Source organism: Hippocampus comes, unplaced genomic scaffold (assembly GCF_001891065.2).
Source record: "Hippocampus comes isolate QL1 unplaced genomic scaffold, H_comes_QL1_v1.1 scaffold169, whole genome shotgun sequence".
Classification (NCBI taxonomy): domain Eukaryota; kingdom Metazoa; phylum Chordata; class Actinopteri; order Syngnathiformes; family Syngnathidae; genus Hippocampus; species Hippocampus comes.
Window position 1 is genome coordinate 159,633 of NW_017806049.1, and position 17,495 is coordinate 177,127.

The window sequence follows — 17,495 nt, forward strand, 5'->3', positions numbered from 1 at the left end:
TTTTGTGTTTTTTTGTTTAAATTTTTGTAGGGGAAAAAAAAAAAAATTAAAAAAAAAAAAAAAAAACTTTGTCCGACCTGCCGACCCTATGCTGAAATTTCATGTTACCGGAAACACACATCTTTTTTGTTTGGCCTAAATAAAGCTGAATTGTATTGTATTCTCTTTGGCGTAGCTCCATCTAGAGGATCCATAACGCAACTGCAGACACAATTGTAGCTTCTATTCTATGCGCCTTATAATGCAGTGCACCCTATATCTGAAAACTGTTCTAAAACAGGACATTCATTGAAGCTGCGCCTTATACTCCGGAGAGCCTTATAGTGTGTAAAATACGGTAATTTTAATGCTGACATCATTTTTACATAGACCTCTTATATAGGTGCCAATGTTCTGCCCAATCATGTGTCCCTCTAACGGTGGGAAAGGACAACAGTGGTTAAGGTTAAACATGAAGAAAGAACTTGGTTAAGTCTTGACAAGTTGCACTTTGTCATATTTAGTCGGGTGATCCAACATTGGTTATGCTGTTTGCATTTTTATGTCGGAGGAAAAAAAAAGGCTAAAATCGCTTTTATTTGTTAAGCAATTAATGAAGGGTCTTTTTCTTTTAGCGAACTTGTTCACACATCTGGTTGAGTGTTTTGTTACAATACCTGTATCAATCCAAAAAAAAAAAAAAAAAACCCAAGGCATGGTCTAAAAATTGCGCTTTTTCTTGTTTTCCAAAAATGTTGAAATTTTACTTCAGCATTTCTGCTCTGTGGCTGGCAAGATGTCTAATCTTTACATTCTTTGAAACTGTGCAGAATTTGGAAATTCACCCTATATAAAAACATTTTATATTATGCTTCTGGCAACTTGGAGGGACTGGTGCGCCAGATTATATAATTGCATCTTAAAATTCAAAATTTCTCACAAATGTGTTTGTCTGGCTAAGTCTTCATGACTGGTTAAATCCATAGTTTGATTTCACAGGTAGAAGCTAGTCGTGACGTAAGGGCAACAAACAAACTATCCGTAATGGTGTTCTGACCGAAAGATTTAGAATCAATCACACTGTGAGACACAAAGCGCCACAATGGTCACTTCTGTTCTCCAAGAACAAATTCTGATTGCATGCTTCTTTTTTTTAGCAAATTCTTGTTAATGAATGCTGTCAATTTAAAAGCATTTGTGCTTTGCGTGTCTTTAGAGCACACAGTGGTTGTGTCCAATTTGAACACAGCACCCCGCACTCTGCTAAAGAACACATCAAAGGAGTTGTTTATCAAAAAGCTTTTAGTCTGTTGGGGCTCCAATAAATGCGTCTGTCTGTCTCTCGGCCGGTGTGTCAGTGTGTGCGACAGCAACAGATTTTTACGTGCATCCCACAATGTACGTATGTGTGTTTGCTGATAAATCTTTTTACGCCAAGGCCCCAGTCAGCACATGAAAAATGGACAACAAAATTGAAACATTTTTCTGTTATGTGTGCTTTGTGACGCTTCAAGATTTCTAACCTGATAAAGGCCATGATCGAGTAGGATGATCTCGGTCTTCTTGCTTTTTTGACACTTTCGAACCAACACATTGCCAGGGTGGGGGTCACAGTGAACAAAGCCGTGGATGAAAATCATTTCACTGTACATCTTGCCCAGGTTTTCTGAAATCTGTTGAAAAACACATTGCAAAAGAAAGGTTTTTGCAGAACAAAACTGAAAGACCTTTCGGCTTAAAAATAAATAAATAAATAAATAATCAATCACACACACACAATCTGCTGTTCCCATAGTTTGTTGCACCCACTTTGTTTTTCCTGCCTTTTTTATGTTAAAATACGGTAATTAAACATCGAAGATTTTTCCTAAACAGGGCAGCATATGGTTAGCACATCTGCCGAAACAGTCAAAGGTCTTAGGTTTGAATCCCAGTTCTGACTTTTCTGTGTGAAGCTGGCAGTGTCCTCCTGCTTGTGTGAATTTTCTGTGCAAATGATGGTTCCCCACACATTCCTAAACAAGCATGCTTGGATACACTCCTTACAAATGTAAGTGGATGTGTAAATTGTCTGTCTGTACAATGCATGCCCCTAAGTGACTAACAGGGTGTCCAGAGTTGAGTCTCATCCAAAATAGGCTGAAAATCCAGCTCACCTAATCTCTAATAGGATGAAGAAAATAGATGGATGGACTTTTGCAGTCACGACAATAGCTTAAACATTTTAGTAGATCTCATGTCAATTGTCTGCTTTCACTTTAAAATGTTACTGGCAGCACGTGCGCCCATTTTACATTCGAGACTTGAACGAGCAGCGCATAAAATGTACAAATTAACATTAAAATCAATGACAAAAGTCCTGCACTCCTGTACAAACATCCAGCCTGTTATGTTAGAGCGGGGATCGGCAACCTGCGGCTCTGGAGCCGCATGCGGCTCTTTTGCGCCACCCTCGTGGTTCCCTGGAGCTTTTTCAAAAATGTTTGAAAATAGAAGAAAATGGGGCAGGGAAATATATTTTTTGTTTTAATATGGTTTCTGTAGGAGGACAAACATGACACAAATATTCTTAACGTTTTCCAATGCTGTAAAAATGTGCCGAATAAATGTTAAATTTCAACATTTCGGTCAACGAGGAGTAGCATCTTAGCCTGTGACACACGTTTAGCAGGACGGGATGCAGGTGGCTGTTGTAAAAAGAACCAAAAAAAAGTGGTTCATGTAGAATTCACCCAGGGTCCTGGCAAAGAATGGGAATGTGGAGGGCCGAGAGAAGCATTTTTAAACGGCACACATCAGCTATGATAGTTAACACGCTGCAAAAGTGCGTCCCATGCCTCGTTTATCTTAGGGGCCATTATGGCTGTTGCTCATTATGGCATGCGTGTGTAAGTGCGTGCATATGCGTGCGTGTGCTGTCACGGGTCGATCTCGGGAGGCTGGTTGATCGAAAAGTAGATCTTCCGTTAAAAAAGGTTGGGCACCCCTGCACTACAGGGGAAAAAAAAACATTTTAACATGAAGGCCCATTGTGTATTTGTAGCCAACTTAGTCATTTTGATAGTAGGCTAATTTAGCTAGTATAGATACATACAGCATGTGTTGCCTTCATTATAAGGCTTTTAATTTTTTGCGGCTCCAGACATTTTTTTCTTTTATTTTTTTGGTCCAATATAGCTCTTTCAACATTTTGGGTTGGAGACCGCTGTGTTAGAGTAACTCAGTAATTAGTTTCACTACATGTCTATCTGCTCTTGAAAAATCGGCCAAACTAACTCTTCCAGCATTCTCAGTCTCACGGTGATCCGTGCCACTGATTATGTTACCTCATTGACATTGATGCCATGCGCCTTCATGTACTCCCTGTCATTGACTTGCCCTCCGTCAGCAAATTCCATGGTCAGAACCCTCTTCGTGGACAAGTCCCAGTGGATTAGAGGAACCTAAAAAGAACAGCAAACTGATTTATTATTAAAGGGGATATGTAAAAAGGTGAATCAATCAAGACCAATCAAGATCCATTCGGGTGGTGTTTCGTTTCTTTCTTCAAGTCCCCGACCAGTTGCCAGGATTACACTATCCTACATAAGTGTCTAAGTTGTTTGTTGATTCTGCTTAAGCAACTCACCCAGATTTGAGACCACAGCCCCAAGAAGCTTAAATCCACTGGTACAAATGTTATTTTCTACTATCCACATTTCTTTTAGCTCATCAGTCCTACACTGCATAAACTCAAATGTAACTAAAACAAAACAGATTGACTTCCGTCTCACAGTTCTGAGGTGTGTAGTTTGAACCAGGGCTTCGGCTTTCCTGCAGAGAGTTTGCATGTTCTCTCCATGCTTGTGTGGGGTTTCTTCGGATACTCAGGCTTTGTCCCACTTTCCAAAAACATCTTATGTAGGCTGTGTTGTCTAATTTACTGAAGACTCAAAATTACCCGAAAGTGTGAATGTGAGTGAAAATGATTGTTTGTTTCTATGTACTTCATGGTTTCATCCTCCTTTCGCCCAAAGGCAGCTGCGATAGGATCCATCTCACGTGTCCCTACTCAGTTTAAGAGGTACAGAAAATGGATGGATGTAATAAATATCTGAAATCACAGCACACTACTTTGTCTGCCAATTTATTTCTTAGCAGACAGTTTTCCTGTCAGAACATGTCACTTGCTCCAAGCATTTTTCAATTCAAATTCTTAACAAGGTATCATGACACTTTCTTTACTTTAAGTTCTTTGCGGCCCCACTAGCATCCAACTGTATTTCTCTTCTGAAAATCTAACCATGGAATTGGTCAGCTGGACTCTCTACACCATTGTCAACATTTTCTTGATGAGAAGAGCAGGCAGAGGGGAGCCGTCTTGCCTCTCAAGAACATTGCTGCTCAGTACACTCACGATTCCTGGAATAAGTGGAAAATTGTGCCTATCAATTCTGTCTGTTACGGATGTGGAGGACATGTGCACTATTGGAATTCTGAACACTGGTATCCTGCTTTTTGGATGTGGCGGTTTACTGATCTATCGCAAAATTCAGCAGATGGGAGCAAGTGAATTGGGAGTGAACAAGCTGCCGGTCTTTTTTTTTGGTGTGGGATGAGCGATCAACACTCAGAGTCATGTGACCAGTCAATCCAATCGCAAGGGGATTACGATTTTTGAGTTGCTTTGCAAAATGGCTACCACCGAGGAGTAATTGTTGATGATTTCGATAAAATCATCCAAGAGAGAATGGCCAACAATGATGATGATCACATAGATTAGCTGCACATTTTTCAATTTCAGAGTTGCTCACCAACAGTTTGTTTTGTCCAGGGAAACCAAGACAATGAAAGTATTTGTAAAAAATAATGACATTCATTTCAGCTACAAAAAAAAAAAAAAAAAAAAAGAAACATGGAGAGACACCATTCACAGAACTTTCAACGGAGTCTCCACCCCCATCACTCTTTTTTTATACTCTTCTTGGGAGGAGAGCGCAATCAGCACCGTGGACAGCGACTCCTTCAGATAACAGAATGAAGTCGAGTGCATGAGCAAGCAACTTTATAAGATACATTTTAGCACTGTTAGATGTCAAATTCCCATTACAGATTCTTTTAAAATAGAATGCAAAATGAATTGATGAATTTGAACTGAATTGATGAATTTGATTGAAAAAATTCTACAAAGATTTCCATCCCTTTTTTTACACATAAACATGGCGTTATTTCATTGACAGTGTAGAAAATGCAAATATATATATATAATGATTGTGTTACTAATTTGGTCCGTAACTTGCAATGGTAAGGAAAGGATGTGTGCTACACTGCAGTTAGAGAAAGGGGGTGTCCTCCACTGTAGAAAGGCTGGTCTCCAGTTGACTGCAGGCTGCAAAGTACGAGCTGCAGGTGATCGGGTTATGTGATTGACAATGATCATCATTGTCATCAATCAACATGCCGATCACATATTTTTCAACGGAAATTATCTGATCGCAATTGATGGCCAATAAATCTGAGCTACTCCAGTAATTTCTTTATTCGCAAACCTATGAGAATCCAGAGTCCCAAGTGGATATCAATGAATTAATTTATCTTTTTTGGAAGAAATGACAAAATCATTGTCAAGTTGGCTAACGTAGTGTGGCATGACTACCGTATTTTCCACACTGAAAGGCACACTGGATTGTGAGGCGCACCTTCAATGAATGGCCTATTTTGTAATTTTTTTTCATATGTTGGACGCACCGCATTATAAGACGCAATCTATAATGCATCCACTAGATGGAGCTACGCTCGAGGAAATGCCAACAGAACACTAGACCCTGATTTATATAGCGACGATCAAATCTCAGTAAAACTTATTTAATAAAGCAGCGACACAGTTCACTTAACCAACAGCAAGTTATAACATTGACTCGTTAACGCTGAACTCTCTTGCCGCTGCTCTATTTCCGTGTTCAACTACAAAACCGATCACGATAAGTTTGAACTCTGCGTTGTAAGCATGTCTCTAGCAAGGAGCCATTTTGGGGTTGACATATTACCGTGATGACTATACACAAGGCGCATCGGATTTTAAAGCGCGCTGTGAGCTTTTAAGAAAATGGAAGGCTTTTAGGTGCGCCTTTTGGTGCGGAAAATATGGTAGTTACAATTGTAGATGTGAGAACTAGAGTTCCGTCAGTTACCTTTAATATCATAGCATAATAGTTTTGATAACATTTGAAAAAATACTGTTATCGCGGACGTTATGATACTGCACAATTTGGTAATTGACCTATCCCAAACAGGCACGATACACTGTGAAATTAAATAATAATGAACATGGAATCGTTTTTCATTAGTTATTTCTGTGCACTCAATCAAATTATAAATGTGTGGCGGGAAAAAAAAGGAAATCAACACAAGTACTGCATGTTGAAGACATTTGACATTATTAGACACTATTAAAAAATACCGGTAAAATATTAAGTACAATGGTCTTAAATTCAAACACACCTTTCCAGTTTGTAATCACCTATTCCCGTAAAGAGAACATGGTTACATACCAGATAAGTATTAAAAATAACCCCATAGCCATGATCCACAAATGAGAAAAAGGAAAATCAAATGTATTTACCTTGAGAAAGGTCAAGTGGGCCAGCTTGTTTGAAACAATTTCTGAATTGTGTCCTTCATTAAGGAAGTTCAGCTCCAGCGGCATGTTTTTCTTCGCCTCTTCTACCAACCACATAAAGGCAAAGTCAGGGAAAAGCCAATGGACTCCTCTTACCAACATCTTAAAAGTAGAGCAGAACTAAATTCAGTATACATTACTGGGAAAACAAGGGTAGTTAGTAGATATTTTTGTACTGATATTAACTAGCATAATTTAGCATAATGCTGAGGAACTGTGAACTCATTATGTGAAATGACTACATAAGAAATGTTTTAAATTGAAAGCTTATTGATTTTTACAGTGCAAAGTCATAGTCTCTCAAAACATTTGCCAATAATAAAAACACAAACATAGATACACATACAGTGCCATAAAATAGTATTTGCCCCCTTCCTGATTTCTGTGTTCTTTGCATATTTATCACATACAAAGGTTTCAGTTCATCGAACCAACTTTATTAACGCAGAGACTACCCAAGCAAATACAAAATGCAGTTTCTAAATGCCAGTTTAATTAATTAAGACACCAAAAAAATAGAAAACCACAATGCCCCTATGTAAAAAAGTAATTGCCCCCCCCGTTGTTAAATCACAAAGTAACTGTGACTAATGACAGTTAAGCAGAGTTCAATTTCACAGGCAAAACCCAAGCACCACATTTGTTGAATCAAGAAACCACACAAATAAAATCTGTCAGACAAAGTGAAGTAGGCTATAAGAGCTCAAGAAACAAACACATCATGCCACAGTTTGAAGAAATGAGAAAATCATCAGTATGGAAAAAGTTACAAAGCCATTTCCAAGACTCTGGGCTTCAGCAAAGGACTGTCAAAGCCATTATCCACAAATGGATAACACTGGCAACAGTGGCAACCATTCCCAGGAGTGGTCACCCATCTAAAATTACCCCAAGAGTGTGACGACTCATCCAGGAGGTTGCAAAAGAACCTTCAACAACGGCCAAAGAACTCCAGACCTTGCTGGCCTCAGTTCATGTCAGTCTTCACGACTCTATCATAAGAAAGACACTGGTCAAAAGTAGCATCCATGGGAGACTTCCCAGGCGAAAACCACTGCTGTCCAAAAAGAACACAAAGGCTCGTCTCACATTTGCCAAAACACATCGTGATGATCCTCAAGACTTTTGGAAAAACCTTGTTTAGAGAGATGAGTCAAAAATAGAACTTCTGGGAAGATGTGCAGCCCATTACATCTGGGGTAAAAATGGCACAGCATTTGTCAAAAAGAACATCATCCCAACAGCGAAACACATTGGTGGCAGTGTGATAGTCTGTTGCAGCTTTGCTGAAGAACCACACCCTCAGCAAGTGCAGTCTCTGCTGTGCCTTCTTCACAATGGTTGTTGTGTTTGTGATCCAAGTCAGGTTATCTGTAATTTGTACACCTAAGAAGCAAACCTCAGAAACCCTCTCCACAGAGTCCCCATGGATGAGCAGTGGGTGAATATCTGTCTTCTTCCTTCGATAGTCCAGTTTGTTTTGGTTGTTTTCTGGATTGTTCTTTTGACACCAAAATGACAGTTGCTCCATCTCATCATTAGTATGCTGGTTCATCCCCCAGAGATGAGACTCTCCACAGTGGTATCGTCCGCAAACTATGATACTGTTATTGTGGTGGACGGGTACACAGGTATGAGTATAGAGGGTGAACAGCAGAGGCCCACAGCCTTGTGGGGACCCGGTGCTCAGGCTAATAGCCACGGAGAAGTGGGTGTCCTACTTTCACCCTCTGGGAGGAGTCCATCAGGAACTCCAAAATCAGGAAGATCAATTGAGACACTCCCAGCTATGACTGTTTATTTATCAACCTGTTGAAGAGAATGGTGTTTAATGTTGAGCTTAACTCCACAAAGAGCAACCAGGTTTGGTTCCCTGACTGCTCCGGGTAGGACACAGCAGAGTAGAGCTCTCCACAGCCACAGCATCCTCAGTGGACCTGTTAGCTCGAAAAGCAAACTTGCAGGGACAGAAACCGATGTGGCCCAGGACTATTTTTTCGAAACATTTCATGGCTGTGTATGTAAATGTCACCGGGCGATAGTCATTCAGTCCACTGATGGTGTTTTTCTTTGGGCGATGGTGGACTTCAGGCAGGGAGGAACAGTAGCCTAGTTTAGGGACCGGTTGGTGAAGACCCCAGCCAGCTGTTCAGCCCAGTCACTCAGTATCTGTCTTGAATTGTTGTCAGGACCTGTGGGCCTTTCTTAGGTTTTCTGTTCTCAGTACATTCCCCACATGCTGCTCCTCCAATGTCAGCATGGAGCTGCTGTGGACTGGTAGGTGTAGGATATCTGACTCTGGTGGCTGCAGCTCGAAGTGAGCAAAGAAGGCGTTGAGCTTCTTTCCTAATGAGGTGCTCTGTGGTCCACTTGTCAGGCAGCTGGGTCTGTAGTTTGTGATGTGCTGGGCATCCTGCCATGCCAAACCCGACTGGAATCGTTGTTCTGGAGGCAGTCCTCGATCTTCCTCTTATCGGCAGCCATGGCCTCTCTGGTGCCTTTCTTTAGGTTGGCTCTAGCAGCGCTGTACAGCACCCCACCACCAGACCTGAAGGCGGCCTTCCTCTCCCGGGGCAGGTTCTGCACCTCTTTAGACATCCAAGTCAAGTCAAGTACAACTTTATTCTCAAATGTGCTGTATGTGCAGCACAGATGAAATTTCTTCCCTCTCAAGACAACATAAAACAAGAGGAGCCGCTGCGGGTGTCCGCGCCGCCATCAAAAGAAAAGTTCCAGGGATTAGTGTTAGGAAAAACCCTGATGTGCTTGTCCACGGTAATGAGGTCTATGCAGAACCTGATGTATCATCCTGACACTCAACTGTGGAAGGTCCCTGTGGAAAACTGTGGAATGAGCATTCCTCCGTAACGTTCCTGTTTTGTTGCCCTTTTCCCAGCTTTTTTGGAACATGTTTCAGGTTTCAAATTCAAAATGAGCGCAAATTTGACAAAACTAACAGACACATAAATAAATAAACAAAAAAATGTTTTTCAGTTTGAACATTAAAGATTGGCTTTGTAGTGTATTCAATTGAGTAGTTCCGAAAATAATTTGCAAATCATTGTATTGTGCTTTTCTTGACATTTTACTCAACATCCCAACTTCATTTCAATCTTACTTTTTTGTGCTATGTTTATGCAGCATTACAACTCACCTCCATCACCAGTATGTCTTTGGAACTTTGTTGTTGGACTTTGGGGTGTTGGACCTTAACAGCCACCGTCCTCCCATCATACAGCACTGCTTTATGGACCTGGGCTAAAGAGGCAGCTCCTTGAGGCGTCTCATCAAAGAAAGCAAACAACTCGGACAGCTGGAAGACAATAGTAGGGATGAAAAGAGAAACAGTCAATGAGGGTATGATACAATGAAAGTGAGGTGTACAGTCAGCGATTAACTCTCTGAGTGCTGACGGGGATCCTAACGAGGAGGGCTGTTGACGTCATTTACCGTTAAGTAATTTTATTTGTATAGCCTTTACCAACGAGTCTTCACACGCTCCCACTTGAGAAACTGGTATGATTCAAACCCCCAATTATAGATCAAATTTTGGAGGAAAGAAGACACCTAAAGATAAAAACTCAGATCTGACAAAAACATATTCAATATACTGTAATTTTATTGTGCCATTGTCCAAAAAAATACCAATTCCAATGTGCCAGTATCCAAAAGTCTAAGTGCCCCAAAGTGGCCCGGTCTGTGAGGGCCTTTCATAGCTCTCGTTGTTAGTTTCAATTTTGTTTCGTTTTGAAGAAAAAAAAAAAAAAAAAAAAAAATGAACAAATGATAGACCTTTTCTGGGGAGATTTTAACTGACCTGAGCCAGACAGCTCCCATTGCACCTGACTCCTATGGTCCCTCCCACAAATGTTGAGCCCATTGGAAGGAGGACCCACATTGTCTTTTTGGGCTGAGTCCAGCCTGGCCCCATGAGTGCAGGCCGGGCGATCAGGCACTCGCCATCGTAACTGAATTTGTAACTCAATTACGTTTTGGAAGAAGAAATTTGGAACTACACTATAGCTAAATGCTTTTTGACTAGAACATGCCCAACACTGGCCCAAGTGCACTGCCTGCTTGCATGTTGTCCGAGACACCCCATCACAGATCCCGTCGCAAAACAAAAATCCTTCCCTCACTGTGTGCAAATACTTGGCTTACTTGGAACCCTGATTATTTTGAGACTTTAAAATTAACTTTAGAGCAGTCGAAACAAAATGCAAACGGCTAATTTTGCCACTTCGCGCCCTTGTATGCTCATGTGCGGTGAGGCATATAACAGGTGTATGACTAATTACCCTGTATGTCAATCAACTCAACTCAACTGTATTTATAGAGCACTTTCAAACAGCCATCACTGCACACAAAGTGCTGTACATGGAGCAAGTAACATACACAACAGTAAAGCAACAAATCAGTAACAAAGACGGTAGAAAACACCGAACAGCAAAACCAATCAAGTGACACATTTCACAGTGGATGACAGGAGGTCTCAAGTCTTTTTTTCTTTTTCTTTTCTTTTTTTTTAACTCATTCACTGCCATTAGCAGGCACCTATATCGATAGCATAAACTGGGAGGGCTCACAGTGATTGAGTTAATGCCATGCGATCGACCGGCAACGCCCTTTCCAAGCTTCTGGTTGATTGTGAACAAGGAAATGGGAAGCCATGTCATACGGGGTCTTTTGAGCCGTGCTTTGTTTGTTTCTGCACCTAGGAATTGTGACTAACCCTCCCTGGGGCAAAAATGCCCTGACAGCTTAGCTTCCAGGATCATTGGGAGGACGCAAACAAAGGGAGGGGTGAAGTTTGACACAAACCTCACAGTTATCTACTCAGATTTTTTTGCTTGTTTTCAACTTGTTTGAGCACTCTGACCCACGATTTATTTTTTTAGATATCCAGAACATTCAACATAAGTAATCATTCCGTGATTTCCCGAACAAAATACGGACATGCCGTAAGAGTTGGCAACTCTGTCTATAAATGCGTCTTTTGTAGTAAATGACAAATAGCTACAAATTTGATGACTCAACCTTTCAACATATTGTCGAAGGGAAATCTAAAAACATAATTTGATTTCTTTATTTTTCACTACTCAGCTCTCTTTCTACACAGTTCTTTGATAAACAGCTCCAGTTACAACCTCGGGTCAAACTAAATTAAACCTTCACCTTGACAAAGTTTCTCTTTTCCAACTACTGATTGATTTCCCCCCTGGAGTCAACTTTGAAGATAGGTCTTTTTTCAAAGCATCCCTATATCATGTTCTTTTCTTATACGTTCCTTGCAAATATATATATATATATATATTCCAAAAACATGCATGGCATGCTGATTGAACACTCTAAAATTGTCCTGAGGTGTGAGTGTGAGCGCAGATGGGTGTTCATCTCTGTGTGCCCTGTGATTGGCTGGCAACCGGTTCAGGGTGTCCCACGCCTACTGCCCGAAGACAGCTGGGATAGTCTCCAGCACCCCCCGCGACCCTTGTGAGGATAAGCGGATCGGAAAATGGATGGATGGATATGTGTGTGTGTGTGTGTGTGTATATATATATATTCATATAAACTACAATTATAGTGTGTGAACCAGCTTAGGCTAAGATTCTATACTAGGAAAACAAGGTCAACTTAAACATAACATTGGCTAATCAACTGCAAGGTCAACATTGATTCGGTTATATACTGTATTAGATGATCCATTTCGCAAGCAGCAAGGGATTGTGCGTGGGAATAGCTGAGTTATTTATTATACAAATATGCTTAATGAAATGGCCTACACCCACTAATGTCTAACTAAATAGGATGATGACCACCCACTAGACCTGAAAGGAAAAGGCTGTCTTCATGTATGAAAGAAATATGTAATTTGCAGCATTTTTATGGAGCCACGAGAAATTGCTTGAAAAAAATAATGCTTGAAAATAGTTTAAAAAATTTCAAAGTCTGGAGTACCCACTTAAAATGCAGTAGTCCCACAACATGCACACAACCCAGTTACTATCACCTCACCTTTTTAGCATCGTATAAGAGGAAAGTAGTGAATTACATGATCGGCTGGACTTGACATGATCAAACAGTTTTTACCGAGAATTTTCGGAAAATTATCAATGTTAATTATTTTGATAAAAATGTTTACCGTAATTTTCGGACTATAAGCCGCTACTTTTGTCACACACTTTCAACCCTGCGTCTTATTTTATGATGTGGCCTGTTAAAAGATTTTTCCAATGGCCGCCAGGTAGCGCTCGAGCAGAAAAGGTAACAGTTGAGACGCTATCATGTGTCACAGTGAAAACAACTGGCCATGAGAGGGCGGACTTCACCTGTGTTTTGAGCTGGACTGCAATCCGAAAGCTGTGTGGCTGGGTCTATGACAGACTTGACCGAACAAAAAAATAATTTTTATGAAGGCTATATTCAAAAATGAACATAGAAAATGTACAGCATTAATAAAATAAAAGACTGAGATCTCAAATGGGACTAAAAAATAGAAAAGTGTACAAAAATAGACAACAGTCGTGGCTTATGAGCACTTTCTGGCATGTTTTATGTGCCCGAAACACGCGGAAAACAGCTAATCTCCCCTGCTTCATGGCTGTTCACACGACCCACCATGTGACACCCACGAGATTATCCAATACTCCTTTTAAAGTGACAGTGCTCCATTTATTAAACGAGACAGCATTCACTCCGACAGTCATAGTATTGTTCACCTGGTTACATCTGCCAAAAGAAAACCTCCCGAAAGACATTGTCGTGAAAATTGACACGAAAGCATGGCTGGTAGAAAGACTAATGAAGGAATGGTTGACCAAGTGTTACGGCTGTCATGTTCCGCCTTGCTTGTTTTGTTTCTTTGAGTATTTCAGCACCAGCTGGAGTGTGGGGCGTCACCTTCCAGCAGTGCACCTGTGCTGGATCAAGGCAATCTGTGCTGCCTACTTAAGACACCGACCACCTGTCTCCCTCGACGGACTATTGCTCTTGATCACCGCTTTTGCCCAAGTGCTTTGTTGTCTCTCGTTCATGCTTCTAGTCACCCTCCTCGTCATAGTCATTCGGGTTTGTGAGTATTTGTTTTGTCTTGGTATTGTACTTGGTTTCATTTTATTGTACTAACCTCGATTCGTATTATGATGTGATCGAAAATCATTCTATCCTTGTAATTGGCAAGCGCTTTGTGTTCTTGCTCGGTTTTTCTGGCTCCTTCTTTTGCCAGCACCTTTTGTTGAATACTTTGTCGGTCCCTCGCTTTTCCTTAATAAACCTTGTGTCATCGCCATTTATCTGAGTCTGCGTTTGTGGGATCCACACTGCATTCGGTCTGCGGTCAGACCACAACCTGTCAACGGCAAAGCAAGATTTTTATCATTTTAAAACAAAGCATTACTTGATAGGGAATGGTGCCCTTTTTTTTTTTTTTCCAAACCAGCCATGTGAGTGTTGTTTTACTGCCGTCCTGCTGCCGCATTATTTGGAAAGAAAAGTTAAGGTTAAGTTAATAAACGTTGAAAGCTCTTTCTGTGTACCGTCTTTCTTTGCAAATACCTCATGTTACAATCTGGGCACCTGCGGTTTATAGACAGGTACGGCTTGTGTGTGTACAAAGTGTTTTTTCCTTTAAAAATGTAGTGGGTGTGGCTTATAATCAGGTGTGCTCTATCGTCCGGAAATTACGGTATTTTTGTTTGTTTGTTTATTGTTTATTGAACATATAGAACATACAATACAATAACAGATTGACAAAAGTGAAGGCAAGTAAAAATTATAAAACGAAAAAATAAAGACAGACATCATCACAGTTTTATGTTCAAAGGAGTAGGAAGAAGTAAATAACTTATCTAGTCCTACCCCTTTTTTATGAATATGTAGTAGAAAATCAGAAAAGTGTAGGTTTATTTATCAACAATTTTGAAGCTAAAATGTCCTCCAATTCTGGAATGACCCAGATTATATCCAAACCAGCACACAAGCATTTGTACGGAACAAAGAGTAAAAGTAATGAGAACTGTCCTTTCCAGTTATTTTGGACATGAGACAACTCATAAGCAAATTCCTGATTGAAGTTGTTATCCTTAAAATAATTATTAAAAAAGTAAAACCTCTCCTCTCTCATGAACACTTTGAGAGAGTAATTCATGCCTTTGTCACATCCCGGCTTGATTACTGCAATGCCCTTTACTTTGGAGTCAGCCAGTCCTCCATTAAGCATTTGCAGTTGGTCCAGAATGCTGCTGCTCGCTTCTTGACTGGTACTCGTATCCCCTTAACTCCTACTCTGGCATCCCTTCGCTGGCTCTCTGTACATTTTTGAGTTCATTTTAAGATTGTTCAAATCTTGACATGGCCTCGCCGCATTTGACCTCTCCGGGCTCCTCCACCCCTTCGCACCGGGGCGGTCCCTCCGGTCTGCGGACCACACACTAGTAGAGGTAGCGAGAACAAAGCGGAGGCTTCGAGGGGATGGAGGCTTTTCAGCCTTTCTGTTGCTGGTCCCTCTCTCTGGAACGACCTCCCACTGAACATTCGGCAAGCCTCCTCGCTGCCCATCTTCAAAACCGCCTCAAAACTCATTTGTATTCTTTGGCATTTGACTCAGCATGACTTAGATTTGTTCTTGGTTTTTGCTGTTCGGTGCTTTCTACCGTCTTTGTTACCGATTTGCTTTACTGTTAGTTGTATATGTTAATTGCTCCATGTACAGCACTTTGTATGCAGCGATGGCTGTTTGAAAGTGCTCTATAAATACAGTTGAGTTGAGAATTATTGTTATCATGAATGACTGTCCTTTCAATACACTGCATCTTGGGTAAAGGATGTGTCTGACAATTTTTCAAAAGCTTATCCTGGATTATTCGTGTCTGCGCATGGTCTGAGGAGGTCTTAAACTGGTTCTGAGAGTACGGAGCCCACATCTTCAAGTACAATGACATTAATGCAAATTGTTAACCCAAAATAAATACAAATTTCAAACAGGTATATGCATGATTTTTAAAGACAAATTTGTGCTCTACCCGCACAAATTAATGTATTTCATTACTACAAATAAAATGTCCTTTTGAAATCTGACCAAATCGAAATTCAACAATTGGTCACAAAGGTTTTGAGCTATGAGTGTATTTATTGCTGCCATTGTGGTCTGAAAATTTTGTGTCTCACTGTGCCATTTTAGAAACCTGTCTTGGGACTACGGCTGAAAACTAGCACTTATGCTAAGTCCACACTGTTTATTCTTCTGTTGATTAATGTGCACTGTCCCAATGGAATTTAAAAATAAATAATTAACAACAACAACAACGCTGTATAATTTGAGAGGCTAATGCAAAATGATGTATAGCAACAACTTCTTCCTGAAGCTGGTGTCATGAGGGACTGCTTTCTAGCCTCTGGTTCAAATACTCTACTTGTACATGGTCACTGCTAATGGAAATTCTTGCTGTTAACGGTACTAAATATGGTAATATATTCATCGGGACTCTGTTCCCAAAAGGCATAACCGCAACAACACGCGCTCATTGAATAGGCTCACTGAAATGAATTATGGCACAAATAAAACGGCTCCTGATGCTTCACAGTTGGATGGCAACACATGGGCGTTTGTGTCAGCATTCCAAGATAGCCATTTTGGCTGCTCACCACAACCCCAGCTGGAGGAAGCCATAAATCACGACATTGCAACACGAGGTGCAATCAAGGGGTGAAAATAAGAGGTTTCGCCACAAATTCTTTTTTGAAACAGACAACAATTCTTGCTTTCCTGCGGTCAGATCAAAGGGATGAACTCAAGCTCATTTTATATGGGATAGTGTTTATGTTTAATTTTTGTATACAGTGGTACCCTGTTTGACCACAGTCTTTGCTGTGAGACTGGTTGAAATATAATTGAGTCAGATTTGAAAACTGTTCTCTACAATCAATTATATTTGGGACCTCACTGAGTTCATGTTTCTGACATTGACTGTCACTGTAAGAATTACATTGACAGTGATAAATCATATGGCAGCTCAACAGTCTGAGGCTAACTAGCTAGCAAATAGTGCAAGAAGCCAAGGTAACAGCAAAAATATTGAACTACTTCTCAATCTTTACAATCTTTATATTAATGTTATAATATTGTCCTTGCTGTGATTTTGGCTTGGGACCTTTATGTGTGAAGTTTTGAGGTACTTGCCATGTGTGCGCTTGCTCTGGTAATAGAGTTCAAGCTACCGTATTTTCATGACCATTCGGTGCACCGTATTGTTGGGCGCAGTCTCAGTAACGGGTACTATTTCTGTATCTGACGCATACACAAAACGCACTGTATTATTGGGCGCAGCCAGGCATGGTAAAACATACGCCAGCTTAAACATACGGCATGCATGCACGCACGCTAAAAACACGTTAGCTTGACGCATACGGTAGCATGCATGCACGCTAAAACATACCAGGTATATTAGCTTAAAGCATACGGTAGCAGCTAAGACACACGCTAAAAACACGTTTTTAAAAAGGCAAAGGAAGCAAAACTGAGTTCGGTTGTACTTTTTTTAGCCATTTTACAATGTACTCACGCGACTGGTACCTGCTAAGGGCGTGCCCTTTAGCGTCCTCTTACACGCCTACCCTTCACTCATTGGCGATTGATACCTGCTAGGGGCGTGCCTTTAGCATCCTCTTACATGCCCACCCTTCACTCTTTGGTGACTGGTACCTGCTAGGGACGTGCCTTTAGCGTTCTCTTACACGCCCACCCTTCACTCATTGGTGGACTTCCGCATGCCTGTCGTCACTCACGTCCGCCTTTTCTCTATATAAACAGCGTGTCGGCCAGAAGTGCTCCCAGTCAGGCTTTGGAACTCGGCGCATACAC

The 17,495-nt window shown here is 40.9% G+C and overlaps 1 protein-coding gene across 1 annotated transcript in view; it reads right to left on the bottom strand.

Annotated features, from left to right (window-relative positions):
• The window catches only part of adck1 (aarF domain containing kinase 1), a 51,891-nt gene that overhangs the window by 10,624 nt on the left and 23,772 nt on the right, over positions 1-17,495 (bottom strand). Inside the window, exons 5-8 of the mRNA XM_019892981.1 lie at positions 9,792-9,950; positions 6,581-6,739; positions 3,306-3,422; positions 1,503-1,652 (exon numbers count right to left, since the gene is read on the bottom strand). Of these exons, the coding sequence (XP_019748540.1) occupies positions 1,503-1,652; positions 3,306-3,422; positions 6,581-6,739; positions 9,792-9,950 (585 nt within the window). The remainder of the gene's footprint in view (positions 1-1,502; positions 1,653-3,305; positions 3,423-6,580; positions 6,740-9,791; positions 9,951-17,495) is intronic.